Source organism: Capronia coronata (assembly GCF_000585585.1).
Source record: "Capronia coronata CBS 617.96 chromosome Unknown acBCG-supercont1.6, whole genome shotgun sequence".
In the NCBI taxonomy this organism is placed as follows: Eukaryota; Fungi; Ascomycota; class Eurotiomycetes; order Chaetothyriales; family Herpotrichiellaceae; genus Capronia; species Capronia coronata.
This window is the reverse complement of record NW_006912898.1, coordinates 1859988-1873532: the sequence shown is the minus strand read 5'-3', so window position 1 is coordinate 1873532 and position 13545 is coordinate 1859988. Positions and strand designations below refer to the sequence as shown.

Genomic DNA, 13545 nt, shown 5'->3' with positions numbered 1-13545 from the left:
TCAACTATCAATACCTCAACTATCAATACCTCAACTATCAATACCTCAACTATCAATACCTCAACTATCAATACCTCAACTATCAATACCTCAACCTCAATGCCTCATCCAACTGGTAAAATGACACCTTGGGCACTCTCATCAATCCTATCCACGGTCAAGCACCGCTGTCTCTGAACACCTCAACCTCACTATCAAATACAAACCATCTACCATTGGATCTATTCATCCATCTCAACCAAAGTCTCTCAACACCACAATCTACCAGCTTCTACACTTCCACCGAACTCTGCCGTTCTGGCCACCTTAAATCGCTACTGTCACTCGCTGATCCTGCCAACCAAATGCTTCAATGCCATCTGAACAATCTACCATGGAATCTCAACCACCATCTCTCCTCAAACGCCTCGTCAAATCGAGAGCATGACAATCTACAAACACATATCGGTGCCAACAACGGCGACCATCTCCAGCCATTTCATCAAACTCTACAATTCTGCTTCACCCTCCTTCGCTGCTGTCGCTCGCTACTAGGGCAACAATGCCTGTCCATTGTCCCTCAATCTCAACACATATCTACACACTTATGACACCATCACTTGTTGAAGCAATGACCTTATGAAATCATGACCTTATGAGCAACCACCTGATGAACTTACGACTCACGATATCTCATATACAAATCCTCTCCATCTAGGCCGGCCTCTATATCCACAGCCTCTTCCTCCATCTGCTCCCTGACATCCCATATACGATCTCCCAAGAACAATCTAGCACAACACTCCCTCCCCAGCATCCAATCCATCAAGCACCTCTTACTATTACCATCACTACCACCACCATCAATCAATGTCACTCACTCACTCTGACACCAAATTATCTTGGAACACCATCTAAAACCCTTTATCTACAATGCCCTTCAATATCTACAAGTCTTCAATCTACACAACCCTCCAACTTCAAATCCAAAAGCTCTCACTCTACCACAATCTCAATCTACAAAACCAATATTCACAACATATCAAGTCGCTCATTGAAGAAAAACCTCATTCATTCGGTTTTTTCATCATCTCTCGGGCCTGGTGCTTGGGAATGGAGAAGAAAGCGACTTGTCCGACGAAGAATGTTGTTTCTGAGACCTCTGAGTGGGCGTACTGGACCTTTGCAAGCCTCAAATGGGTTGTCGAGAAACCGGGAGGGATGGGTGAAGTGTGTTTTTAGGGGGTGTGGGCGCGCAAGGACGTGAGACCTGGTGGGTGGGAGTTTAGGTATGAAGAAGCCTAAAGAGCCTGACAAGAGGTGCCTAAGATGAAACTCTTAGGCGATGTTCCGGGCATCAAGGCCTATATCTGGAGTGATACTCTAGGTCCTGTGCCTGGGGGGTTTTCGAGCTGGAAGGATGCCTAAGGAGCCCAGAAGGACAGGTCACCCAGGCACCTTGGCCTGCCTGTGGATGGAATGCTTAGGCATGACGCTGCCGTGTCCAAATATTTCTCATCCTTCTCACCTGCGTTGTCTATCAACAAGCACGACTCCAACTCCCGCCCACCAGACCTGCGCAATAGAATCACAGTTCTAATCCAATACGTACTCATGCACGGCCCTCTCTATTCCTTCTCGGCCGAAGGACTGGTCTCGAGGCCCCGCGATCTCGTCTGAGTCGTCTCTTTGTCATTCCTTGACACTTGCTCAATATCGCCAGCGTCCTCCCCGAGTCCGAATACGCCCCTGAAGCCGGTTCTCCCCTTGCAAGGTTATAGGATCAAAAGTTCAATACCACAATCTCCATGTGTTCATTTTGCCCGATCAACCATCTCTCGTCGCCGGCGATGCGTCCCCTTGAACCTACCTCCCGAGTCAAGCGGTCTTCGAGCGTCACCCAACCTGGACCGACATCCTCTCCGTCGTTTTGACCTGCCGCCTCGAACCTCATCCTGATCACCAACTGATTCTGCACGCTTTGGCTGGAGATACAGGTCTCCACCAGACTCATCCTGACGCCGGCATCTACGTCGATCACATCCATGATTGGGACGAACCACCTCTCGCTGTCCTCGACCTCGGCGCTTTCCATGCTACAATGCCCGCGATATGGTGGCAGAGTGCCGTCCCATTCCCTGTACAGCCGAGGACCTTGGCCAAGAAAAGGGAATGTGGTTGTTTTTGCACACCACAGCCTCTCGGCTGGGTCAAAATAGCCCTGTCCGGCCACGCCGACATTTTCCCGCACAGTAAGCGACAACGATGCCGAGTGGAGACTGAGAGACATGAGAGAAACGCTCGCATATTGCCTCACCCCGAAGAAGTCCATGTCGGTGAACAAGAATCTCGAGACGATATATGGACCCTCCTTCTCTGGCGGACGGGACTTTCCCGAGGGATCAGTAGAGGGTTGGTATGAGGAAGGGTTAGAAATGTCCCACACCCCTAGTGATTCTATGGGCATCTCCTCGCCGCCGGCATACATGCTGCGATTGGGCTGCCAGAAGTACACCGCATAGTGGGTGGAGTTGTGGGTGGACAAGAAGCGGGAATGGGAGTTGAGCGGCAATCCTAGAAAGTGCATCTTCCACTCTGATCGCCATGCCACCGCCCAAGATTGCGGGTTCTTCCCCCGACTGATGTCGAAGCAGCTTGCGAAATGCCGGTTGACCTGTTCCACGGCATCGAGATTGTGATAGGGATCCTTCTCCGCCCATTCGAGCACCAAAGTGCGGTCCCTCAGGCGGAGATTGCGAATGATCTTACCGCGGATGTCGAACGGGACGGGATACCTCTCGCCAGTGGCGATGTCCAGAAGAGTCAGGAATGGGGAGGAGGGGACGGAATCGTCTTGACTGCGTTGAGCAGGAGCATACACGAGAAGACCATCGTCGTATGACCACAAGGTGGGTCTGAACAGGAACGGTCCCGAGCTGGTCCTCCCGGGATGCATGGCAGCAGGCTGGCTATACAAACGACCTCCCGGCTGACTCTCATGGTAACGCCATTGTCCAACGGGGAACCAGTGGCCCGATTGTTCGACGTCGGCCATGGGATATCTGCACACCGTTCTGGCGGTGCCTGTGACGAAACTCTGATGGCGTGAGGCCACGGTGACAACGATGTGTTGCCAGTCGACCCGACCACCCTGCGAAGAGCGGAAGTGCAGAGCCCCTGGAGGCAGGTCCCGGATTTCTCGGGTGTGTGGGTACTGCTGCAATACAATCCGAAGGTACTCGGGCTTGGTGTATGCGGTCCGCCATGCCTTGGACACTCGCTGGCAGCTGACGACGTCCCATGCCGCTAGGTGGGTCAAGATCAACAGGAACACATCCTCGGGAAGGTCGGGAGCTGACAATGAGGGTGATGGAGGACTCGCGACGATGGAGGCCTTGTCCATTCTGGAATGGGGCATGTGGAGCGCGAAAGGAGGTCAGTCACATGGTTGTCAGCGCCATGATGGGATCGAGGTCACAATGACATAGCGAGCGTGAGCAACGCATGGAGGAGCTCAAAGCACTGGTCACACGGCCGAGGGTTGTATGGATGGAAGGGGGAGTCAATCTATCGCCGACAACGAGCATGGGAGTGGAGATGGAAGTTGGAGGAGCCAGGCCCGGGCTTCTGTCTTTGTCTCGAATCCCTCGTAGTGTCAACCTATCCTGACCCGGAATAGGGTCTATCAGAATACAGATGACTACTGACGGTCTACTGTCGCGGTCGACGCATGAAGAGACGGAGGAGGAGAGGTAGTGGACGAATGGAAGTCTGATATCAAGGTCCGAGGTGTTTTTACCCCATCAAGTATTTAGTTGTTATCTTATCTTATCTCGATAAGAAGGCCGAGAGATACGAAGTTCTAGTAATACGATTCCCCGTCGGGAAACTTGGATTGAACTCCAATTACTTACTAGCATTTGGCGGCGCGGGGAGAAGATGGAAAAAATCACCCTTTTTCCACCCTTTCGCCCTTTGGCAATTGTCCAAGGGCGCAGTTTACAAGTCAGTAAATACAGAGTAGACAGTCCACCAACTCTAGGCAGAGTGGTTCTAATAGTATATATACTATTCGACACTCGGGGTTTGTTGCCTTACTCAATCACTACAATCTCAAGTCTTGTCCCTTTCCGGTCTGGCCTCGTACGGACTTTCACCTCCGTCTTCGATAGTCGGACGGACCACTAAATTAAAAAGACCCTCTTCTCTGTTTACTGGAGACTTTCTCTCTGGTGACTCAACGACTTCTATCCTCAAGTTCCTCTCTCCATCTTCTTTGGTTTTTAAACCCACTTCCTCCGCAAGACAGTACCTACACAAGTCATTGTCTGCTTCAACAACGCTTGAGGAGTACAATTCACACAAAACCCTTCCCACGTCGCCACCGGGACAGTCTTCGCCTTCACCTCCATTTCGCCCACTTCGACCACCTAGACCTTCCCCCTCCTCTCCTCCTCCTCCTCATACCCAAATCGCAATATGGTCATGAACGACAACAGCACCATGTCGACCATCACCACCTCCTCCGCCACCAACGGCACTACCCCCTCGGTGCCCACGTTCGCCGTCAAAGCCGGTCTCGCACAGATGCTCAAGGGCGGGGTGATCATGGACGTGGTCAACGCGGAACAAGCGCGCATCGCCGAGGAAGCGGGCGCCTGCGCGGTGATGGCGTTGGAGCGGGTGCCAGCAGACATCCGCAAAGACGGTGGTGTGGCGCGCATGTCGGACCCGCACCTGATCCGCGAGATCCAAGCCGCCGTGACAATCCCCGTGATGGCCAAAGCCCGCATCGGCCATTTTGTCGAATGCCAGATCCTCGAGGCCCTGGGGATCGACTACATCGACGAGAGCGAGGTGCTGACGCCCGCGGACGACACGTACCACGTGGAAAAGAGTGGGTTCCGCGTCCCCTTTGTCTGCGGCTGCCGGAACCTGGGCGAGGCCCTGCGCCGCATCGCCGAGGGCGCCGCCATGATCCGCACCAAGGGCGAGGCTGGCACCGGCGACGTCGTCGAGGCCGTCAAGCACATGCGCACCGTCAAGCGGGATATCGCCCGCGCCCAGGCCGCCCTGCAAGAAGGCGAGGGCGCCTTGAGGGCTCTGGCCCGCGAGATCGGCTGTGATCCCGTCCTGCTCAAGCAGACCGCCGAGCTGGGTCGGTTGCCCGTGGTCAACTTCGCCGCCGGCGGCATCGCCACGCCCGCCGACGCCGCGCTGATGATGCAGCTGGGTTGCGACGGCGTCTTTGTCGGCAGCGGCATCTTCAAGTCCGGCAATGCCGCGAAGCGCGCCAAGGCCATCGTCCAGGCCACCACCCATTATCAGGATGCGAAGGTCCTCGCCGAGTGCAGTGAGGGTCTGGGCGAGGCTATGGTCGGCATCAACTGCGGTACCATGGCTCCTACGGAGAAGATGGCCGGTAGGGGATGGTAAATGCCTTTCTGTCTCATTGGATTTATGATGTTGGAATGGACCGAGAGACCAGAAACCCCCGGGAAATGAACAGTCACTCGAAAAGCGAGAGGAGACGCAAAAGGTGTGCAACAGAAAAGCAGGAATTTCGATCAAGGACCAAAAAAGACTTGGGGGGCATAGGTTGGCGTTTCTCTCCAGTCTTCGATGTTGGTCTCTGGTTCTATCAGTTTCAATTGTTTTTGCAGTTGCAGTTGCAGTTGCAGTGGGCATTGGCTTGCATGTATAGACTTGAAACTGACACTCGAATCTATCTCGCATTCAATGCATTTGATATCTGGTCTGAAAATGGTACTGGTTCGGTTCGTGCTCGTGGCTCTTCTACCAGCTATTCCGACGAGGATGATACTTCTGCCCATCTCTCCCCAACAAGACTGTTGGTCTCTGTCTCCTGGTGCAATCCGGACAATGGCATTTCCTAGGCGTCCCTTGTCCAGATCAACGACATTTTTGCTTCTGCTTCTGCTTCTTCTGCTTCGCGTCTCTCCAGGGTTCCACACTCAAACAACCAAATCCTCGAGGACGGCCTCCATCTCCCCCCTCTCCAGCGGAACACTCAACACCTCCATCCCCCCGGCGTCCCGACGACTCGTGATCATCTGATGGTCATGGAACTCTTTCAACAGAAACTGGAAATTCATACTGCTGGAACAGATGAACTCCTCCGACGCCTTCTGGTACAGCGTACGGTATTCGACGCCGACCTGCTCTGCAGATGTTTCATGTCTTGTTGACGCCTTCTTCGTCTTTCTCGACGACTTTTGGTGATTGTTTCTTGTTGTGCCGTCATCATCGTCGTCGTTGTTGTCATTGTCTTCGTCATCAATCTCGTTGTTGTGGTCGTTGTGATTGTAGCTGTAGCCGTCGTGGTCATGGTCATGAGTACCGTTCGTTGTATGGCGAGTTCCGTGACCCTGACCTCCGACTCCTTCTCCTCCTTCTCCATCGGTCAAAATCTCCATAATCTCACACAGTAACAACCGGTACAAATTCCTCGCGTTCTCCGGGAGAGATTTCAGAACGAACCCGATCCCCTCTTTGCCGCCGGACCGTAGGCGTTTGCGGCCCAGCAGCTCGTGCACTTCGTCCACGACGCTGATTTCGGCGGTGTACGGCGCAAAGGTCGTGCAGTCGTGGAACACGAAGCGGAATTGGTCGAGCAGCGTCGAGTTCCAGAGTGAAGGAAACGTCGGGGTGTCTGCCGTGGCGAGGAATTGGATTTGAGGGTGGCCGGCGAGCCGGGCTAGGAGGGATTGAATCCCTGGCCGACGGAGCGGAGGGGCGTCGATGGAATTGATGAAGATGATTAAGTCAGTTCTGATGGGGTTCGGATTGGTGGTTGTTTTGTTTTTGTTCTTGTTCTTCTTGAGGTTGATGTTGTTGGTACCATCACGATCACCATCACTACCACCATCACCACCACCATCACCACCACTAATGGCGTCATCTGCGGACGCTGTGTTTGTGAGACAGGCAAGTAGAGTGTCGAGCATTTCATGCGGTTGGCCGACCAGACGCAGACGCTTGCGATGGTGGTTGATGCGCTCATTCTGATTTCGACGCTGACCGCCCTCGTCGTCCTCTTCTTCATCATCGTCAGAGTCATCCCCGTCGTCATCTGACGTATTCGTGACAGCCGCAGCAATGGTGTTCAATATCCCGCGCACGTTCAGTTTCGGCGTGTATCCATTGACCACGACGATACGTGGAGGACGGGTCAGTAGAGAGAGCGCTGTATCCTGAATCCCATATGTCGCCCGTTGATGATTGTGTTTGTACAACCACTCGGCGAATTTGCTGGTGAGCCCTCTCTTACACCCATATCCATACAAACACAGCCCGAACCCTTGGTCCAGCTCGAACGACCACTGCGCGAACGATCGGGCGTGCAGCTTCATCAACTGCGCCCTATCGCGCTCGTGTGTGTCTTTTGCTTTCTTGATCTGCTCGAAATACTCATCGTGGTTGAGAAGCTTGACCGAGGCGAACTTGTTGCTCGAGATCTGCGGCGGCCCTGCGCGGTTCTGGAAGAAATACCGCTCTTCAGGCGCGATATCGCCTTCTGGCGTGGGCGATCGTTTGTTCTTTGCGCCCTTGGGTCGTCCACGTTTCCCGGGTGTTTTGACCGGAGTGGTTGTCGTAGTATCTTCTGGCTCGGTCGTCTGCTCTGTAGTGTCTCTGTCTGCGACTCCATCTATAGCCCCGGCGGGGTTATCTTCATCCTCATCGTCATCTTCGGTCCCGTCTTCTCCAGCAGCAAGAATCTCCTTCGCTAGAGCAACCTGTCCATCCCAATCGTCTTCGTCCTGCAACTCGGCTAGAGCGCGTGCGCTTTTCCTCTTCGCCGATCGATCTGCTCTGAACCTGGAGGGTGTTGTTTTCCCAGCAGTGGCTTTGGCTTTGGCCTTGGTCCTTCTTGCAGTTGAGAACAATGTTCGACCATTCGCTTTGGGGGTTGGGCTGCCTTCGTCTGCCTGCTCTTCTTCGTCTAGTAGTGTATCGGCGGCAGACTTTCTTTTTGCTTTGGAAGGAGTTCTCTGTTTATTGGGTGTAGTCTCTTTCGTCGATACGAGGCCATTGAGACTGTAATCCTCATCGCCATCGTGAACTCCATTTGTGGGCGCTGTCTCTGAGGTTCTGGTGCGACGGCGCTTCGAGGGGGTTCCGCTGACTTCAACTTCAGGGGACGGTTCTGGCTGTTTTCGTTTGGCCATGGTTGAGGAAAAGAAGCCCAGCTCTCAGTGGGTGGGCTTATTGACCACTGATATGAACATATGAACATCAACAAACACCTTCATGGCAGTAGCAACGATACTAAGGTAGTAGTAGTATTAGCAGTACTGTTACACTTCTGCGACAGGCATCGTGTTCAATTCTCTCTCCGCAAATCGGAGCCGTTGATTGGTTGCGCCTTTCACCGCAAAGCTTTCTTCTGCACGACGAACTTGAATCGATCGAACTTCTTTCTCTCTGCCAGTGACTCACTCAGAGGCCAGTCAAACCTCTCTCATCCTCATTTACTACTTCCTACTCTAAGGCGTTCATTTGTATGAAAAGTGCTACCGACGAGAGCTGAATCGCACTCTTACGGCCCGGGGGGGAGAGGACATCAGCAATCTACTGTCCTGTCCGTATCGGCTTCGTTTGAACCCGCGAAGAGCTCGAGACTTGAAACCTGTGCGACAAGACGCTGCGTGGTCGCTAGAGAAGGGAACGAGACGTCTGGAGGCTCAGCGGCTACGAGACAAACCGTTTGCGACCGGCGGCGGCCACAAGACCAAACCCATCCGCAGGATCAACGGGGGGTTGTACCGGAACGGCATCGAGAGAAATACACACTGTACCCAAACCCAACAGTCGACTCAGAGGGTTCATTGAGTGTATCGCACATATATACTTCTCTTGTCTACAGCAGTCCCATCCCGACCATCAGACCCAGCCTCAGCCTGACCGTCACCATGCCACCTCCGACCATGTCACCCTCTCGGTCCTTCATCCGCAACTGTATCCGACACTACTCGGCGCCAGTGGACTCGTCCATCCCGGCATCGAAACAGCAATACATCCCAACGTCAGGGACGTATCCCAAAGGGTTCAAAGTGAGCGGGACACACGTGGGCGTGAAACCGGCCAACAAGTCCCACCCGGACCTCGCCCTGATTGCGTCCGACCGTCCCGCCTTCGGCGCGGCCGTGTTCACGACGAACAAGTTCCAAGCGGCGCCCGTGCAAGTGAGCCGCAGCGTGCTCGAGAAGCGCGGCGGCACCGGTCTACGCAGCATCATCATCAATTCTGGATGCGCCAACGCCGTGACCGGTGCCGGCGGGCTCGACGACGCTAAAGCCATGGCCGAGACAGCCAGTGCGCAGTTTCAGCACTCCCAACCGTCATCTGGATCCGACGCCGACAATCTCGGCCCCAACAGCCTAGTCATGTCGACCGGGGTGATCGGACAACGGCTGCCCATCCAGAAGATCCTGGCCAAGATCCCCACGGCGTACGCCAACCTAGACGACTCGCACACCGCGTGGCTGACGACCGCGAAAGCCATCTGCACGACCGACACCTTCCCGAAACTACTCTCGACCACATTCACCCTCCCGTCGACGCAGCACCGAGGGATCGAATACCGTCTGGCAGGAATGACCAAAGGCGCCGGAATGATCCACCCGAACATGGCGACGCTGTTGGGCATCCTCTGCACCGACGCCCCCATCGGAGCCTCGGCCCTGAAATCCCTCCTCACCACCGCCGTCAACCAGTCGTTCAACTGTATCTCCATTGACGGCGACACGTCGACCAACGACACCGTCGCGATCCTTGCGAACGGCGCGGCAGCAGCAGCAGCAGCACCCCAGAACACCACGCCCTCACTGATCACCGAGGAGGCTTCTTCCAAGGAAGACTACGACGCCATGTCCTCCATCCTGACGTCCTTCGCCCAGCGGCTCGCGCAACTGGTCGTGCGTGACGGCGAGGGCGCCACCAAATTCGTCCAAGTCACCGTCCGCCACGCGCCCAGCCACCACGACGCCCGCGCAATCGCCTCCACCATCGCCCGCTCCCCGCTCGTCAAGACCGCGCTGTACGGCAAAGACGCCAACTGGGGCCGCATCCTCTGCGCCATCGGGTATACGCCCGACATCTCGCCCGACGCCGTGGTCCCGACCAAGACGAACGTCAGCTTCGTGCCGGCGCCGAACTCGAAGTCAAAGGACGAAGGCGTGCTGAAGCTGTTGGTCAATGGCGAACCTGAATCTGTCGATGAAGAGCGTGCTGCACGCCTGTTGGAGGATGAGGATCTGCATATCGAAGTCGATCTCGGTACGGGACAAGAGGAGGCCAATTACTGGTTCTGTGATTTCAGCCATGAATACGTTACGATCAATGGAGATTATAGAACGTGAGGAGGTAGCTACCCTGTGACTGTGACTGGAAGGCTGGACATGATGAAGGTGATTTCGAAATAGACTCCGGAGGAGAAGACATGTGTTCACAGGAGCTGGTTTCTGGTTTATCTGGGTGCCTGGGCGCTTGAAGCAATGTTGGTGTCGAGTAACGCAGCCTGAGACGCAAGGATACATGTAACGACCACACACGCGCCAAAAGTACATGTGCTGCTGCTAGACAGGGACGAAGCTGTGTGGTCTGGAGCAAACAACGTGATGCCTTGACAGCTGAAATCCTTGCTATTTGGGTCTCGTCTGCAAAACAAAATATACAGTTTTGCATGTAGCTCCTGTACAGAGATCACCACCCAACCGTTCAATGTCCCTGCCTCCAAGAGTGTGATATTCCCATGCTATGCAGAAAAGGCACACTTTTTGTTTCATGACCTATGACCGACCGACCCCTTTCCGCTGTTCAAGTACTCGCTGCTGTTCTAGATGCTGACTTGGCGCAAAAGCGCTCCAGCACATCACATCTAAGCAATCAAGCCTTTGAGATTGCCGCCGAAATCACCCTCTTTGGCCGCAATCTCGAAATAGCCGTAGATGATGGTCACGGCCAACAGAATACCTGTTCCACTTCCCAAAGCTCCAAGCATGTCGCTGGCAACCGAGAGGGCTCCAATGCAAGCACCGCCGAATGCTGCAGCAGTGGGGATGACACGTTTCAACTCCTTGTACATGCTCTGCTCACGATGACCCGCCATGACGAGACCCTGCTCCTTAAGTTGTTTGGCCACGTCACGTGGGGCCGAACCAGACACTTCGATCCAAGTCTTGGAGAAGACGGCGCAGGTTACAATGATGAATGTGATGTAGATGACCGTGTGGATAGGATCGACGAGTGCGTCGCGGAAGCTGAGAGGAGGAGACATGTAGTAGGCAATTCCACCAGAAGCATAAAGCTGGGAAGATCCCTCTCTTGGTTCCCAAGTGCCGATCATCTTGACCAAGAGATTGTCCGAGAAGCGAGTGTAGAGCATCTGACTGATCATGAAGATGTTGGACGCCAGAGCGGATTGCAGCATAATCGGCATGTTGGAGGTATAGAACAGGCGCACCGGGTACGAACCGCGCATACCACGCTGGCGTGAGGACTTGACAGGAATCTCCACGCGGAAACCCTGGAGGTAGATGACAGCAGCGAAGACTGCCAATGTAGCAAGAAGGTTCATGATGTTCGGAAGGTGTTGTCGGTAGAAAGCTTCATGAAGCGCGCGAGTCTTGTCTGGCCAAGTGACGAGCAAATGGAAAAGAGCAATGACCGCGCCTTCAAACTCCTTGCCACGACCAGTGTCGACGGTGGTGGGAGAAAATGCCTTCCACACGATCGACTCGCAGATGTTTGTCGCGATGAACAGCGAAATGCCCGATCCAAGACCATATCCCTTTTGTAGCAACTCATCGAGGAGAATCACGACCAAGCCAGCGATGACCAGCTGGACGATCAAGAGGAGACAGATACCGGCACCGAGATCGCTTGGTTGGCCATAGAGACCAGTGAGGACGAAAACGCAGGCTTGGCCGAAGGACAGGATAATGGCGAACAACTTCTGCGCGGTCTGGTAGAGTTCGCGATCGGACTTGAGGTCGAGGTTGACATCAATCAGGTGGGTACCGGCAAGCAACTAGAATTGTCGCGTCAGCTCGAGCGCGTCGAAATCGTTCTCGTTATGCCGTACCTGGAAAACCATCCCCGAGGAGATGATGGGCGTCGTTCCCAATTCCATCAAAGTTCCCCTGTTACTGGCCAACATCATACGCAGCCAGTAGATGGGATCGGAGGTATCAGATGAGACGATGCCATACAGAGGCATCTGGCTCATGACCAAAAAGATGAGCAGCGTACACTATCCCCAATGTCAGTCCCTTGCCGTCCTGTGCACGCGTCGTGCGATCATTGTTCTCTTACTCCTGTCCACATCAACTTCTGGTTGAAGGGAACCTTCGACTCCGGGGCTGCCACCTCCGGCAGGAGGGGCGTGAAGGGTTTGATGAGGTCAAGGAAACGGACTGTGGCATGGTTAGCATTTCGAGGACTGGCAACAACCGTGGGGGAATGTTGACGCACGACCGCTCATGGTTGCTGCGTGGGTTGCGCAGGGTGGAACAGCTTTGAGGGTTCCCTGTATTTACAGGGGTTGAGGGGGGAGAACTTGAAGAGAAACAAGAAGAGGTGAGAGGACCTGCTCAAGAGGCAGAAACGAAGGAACAGAACAAGCTGGCAGTGGAAGAGAAGTATCCCCCTGGGAGCTATGGACTTCAAGTTGTTGGAGCATAGCAGCATTTCACACCGAGCGTGAGGACACTGTGACAACTGCGCAGGTTGCCAAGACCCATGACGGCCTCCTCAGCCCTGCCACCTTGATTGGGGATCTGGGTGACGCCGCTCTGTGCTCACTCACCCCTGGGATTGAGATCACCTTCGCTGCTGGTGGGACACGAACCTCATTACTTGTGCTGACTACGTATTGAACTCATGCTTTCGTGGAGCTTTTCAGCACCTGATCGATTTATTGTATGCATCAAGACCTCCTCGCCGCTTTGACAATACTTCGAGCTCCTACAGCAGGAATTCTTCCCGCCGTGGCGTCAGTCTTCTTCTTCCCTCGAGGACTCGTGGGTGTGAGGCCTCGAGCAAGCTGTATCACTTTCAGCTTCGACAAATACCGATCCCGCCCAGTCTCAGGTCACAGTCACGGAGACAGTCACGACGACGGAGATGGCCCAGTAGGGGGGAGTGAAGGCGTTAGGATCTGGCCTCGGTGCTGGTTGAGGCGCAGGCGAGTGGCCGGGCTTTAGGCACTTGTTCAAAGGGAGCATTTTACTATGGCATTCATGTATGCATAGCCACAGGGGAGGATCATATCATACTGGCATGGATACCTAGTGCAGTTCGCGTAAGCGTTGGTTCACATGGAATACCTTTCTCGTAGAATGTGCTGTGTCCCATATTTGTAGTGATCGCCACGCAGACTGCTCGGATTCACCAGCCAGAGCCTGCAATGCTTGCCAAACTTGCCTGAATAGCTATGCAGGTGTATCTTCTCACCGCTTTCAACACTCTTGCCCTAATTGCCTGGGCCTGGGGGTTCATCCCGAGCCGTGACAGGTAAGTCTGACCGCAATGACTATCGCTCAG

At 54.3% G+C, this 13545-nt stretch overlaps 5 protein-coding genes across 5 annotated transcripts; 2 read left to right on the top strand and 3 right to left on the bottom strand.

Annotated features, from left to right (window-relative positions):
- Positions 1-1762: 1762 nt before the first annotated feature.
- Positions 1763-3382, bottom strand: A1O1_07343 (uncharacterized protein; the record flags this gene model as incomplete). The annotated part of the gene is made up of 1 exon (XM_007728213.1): positions 1763-3382. One exon carries the CDS (start codon positions 3380-3382, stop codon positions 1763-1765), a length of 1620 nt encoding a protein of 539 aa, XP_007726403.1.
- Positions 3383-4458: 1076 nt separating this feature from the next.
- On the top strand, positions 4459-5415 carry A1O1_07342 (pyridoxine biosynthesis protein PDX1; the record flags this gene model as incomplete). Its single annotated transcript, XM_007728212.1, has 1 exon — positions 4459-5415. The coding sequence occupies one exon, from the start codon at positions 4459-4461 to the stop codon at positions 5413-5415; it is 957 nt and encodes a 318-aa protein (XP_007726402.1).
- A 539-nt stretch (positions 5416-5954) lies between these two features.
- A1O1_07341 (origin recognition complex subunit 2) lies at positions 5955-8168 on the bottom strand (the record flags this gene model as incomplete). Its single annotated transcript, XM_007728211.1, has 1 exon — positions 5955-8168. One exon carries the CDS (start codon positions 8166-8168, stop codon positions 5955-5957), a length of 2214 nt encoding a protein of 737 aa, XP_007726401.1.
- Positions 8169-8912: 744 nt separating this feature from the next.
- A1O1_07340 (arginine biosynthesis ArgJ, mitochondrial) lies at positions 8913-10361 on the top strand (the record flags this gene model as incomplete). Its single annotated transcript, XM_007728210.1, has 1 exon — positions 8913-10361. One exon carries the CDS (start codon positions 8913-8915, stop codon positions 10359-10361), a length of 1449 nt encoding a protein of 482 aa, XP_007726400.1.
- Positions 10362-10879: 518 nt separating this feature from the next.
- A1O1_07339 (protein transporter SEC61 subunit alpha) lies at positions 10880-12484 on the bottom strand (the record flags this gene model as incomplete). Its single annotated transcript, XM_007728209.1, has 4 exons — positions 10880-12031; positions 12086-12253; positions 12316-12416; positions 12475-12484. The coding sequence occupies 4 exons, from the start codon at positions 12482-12484 to the stop codon at positions 10880-10882; spliced, it is 1431 nt and encodes a 476-aa protein (XP_007726399.1).
- Positions 12485-13545: the final 1061 nt, after the last annotated feature.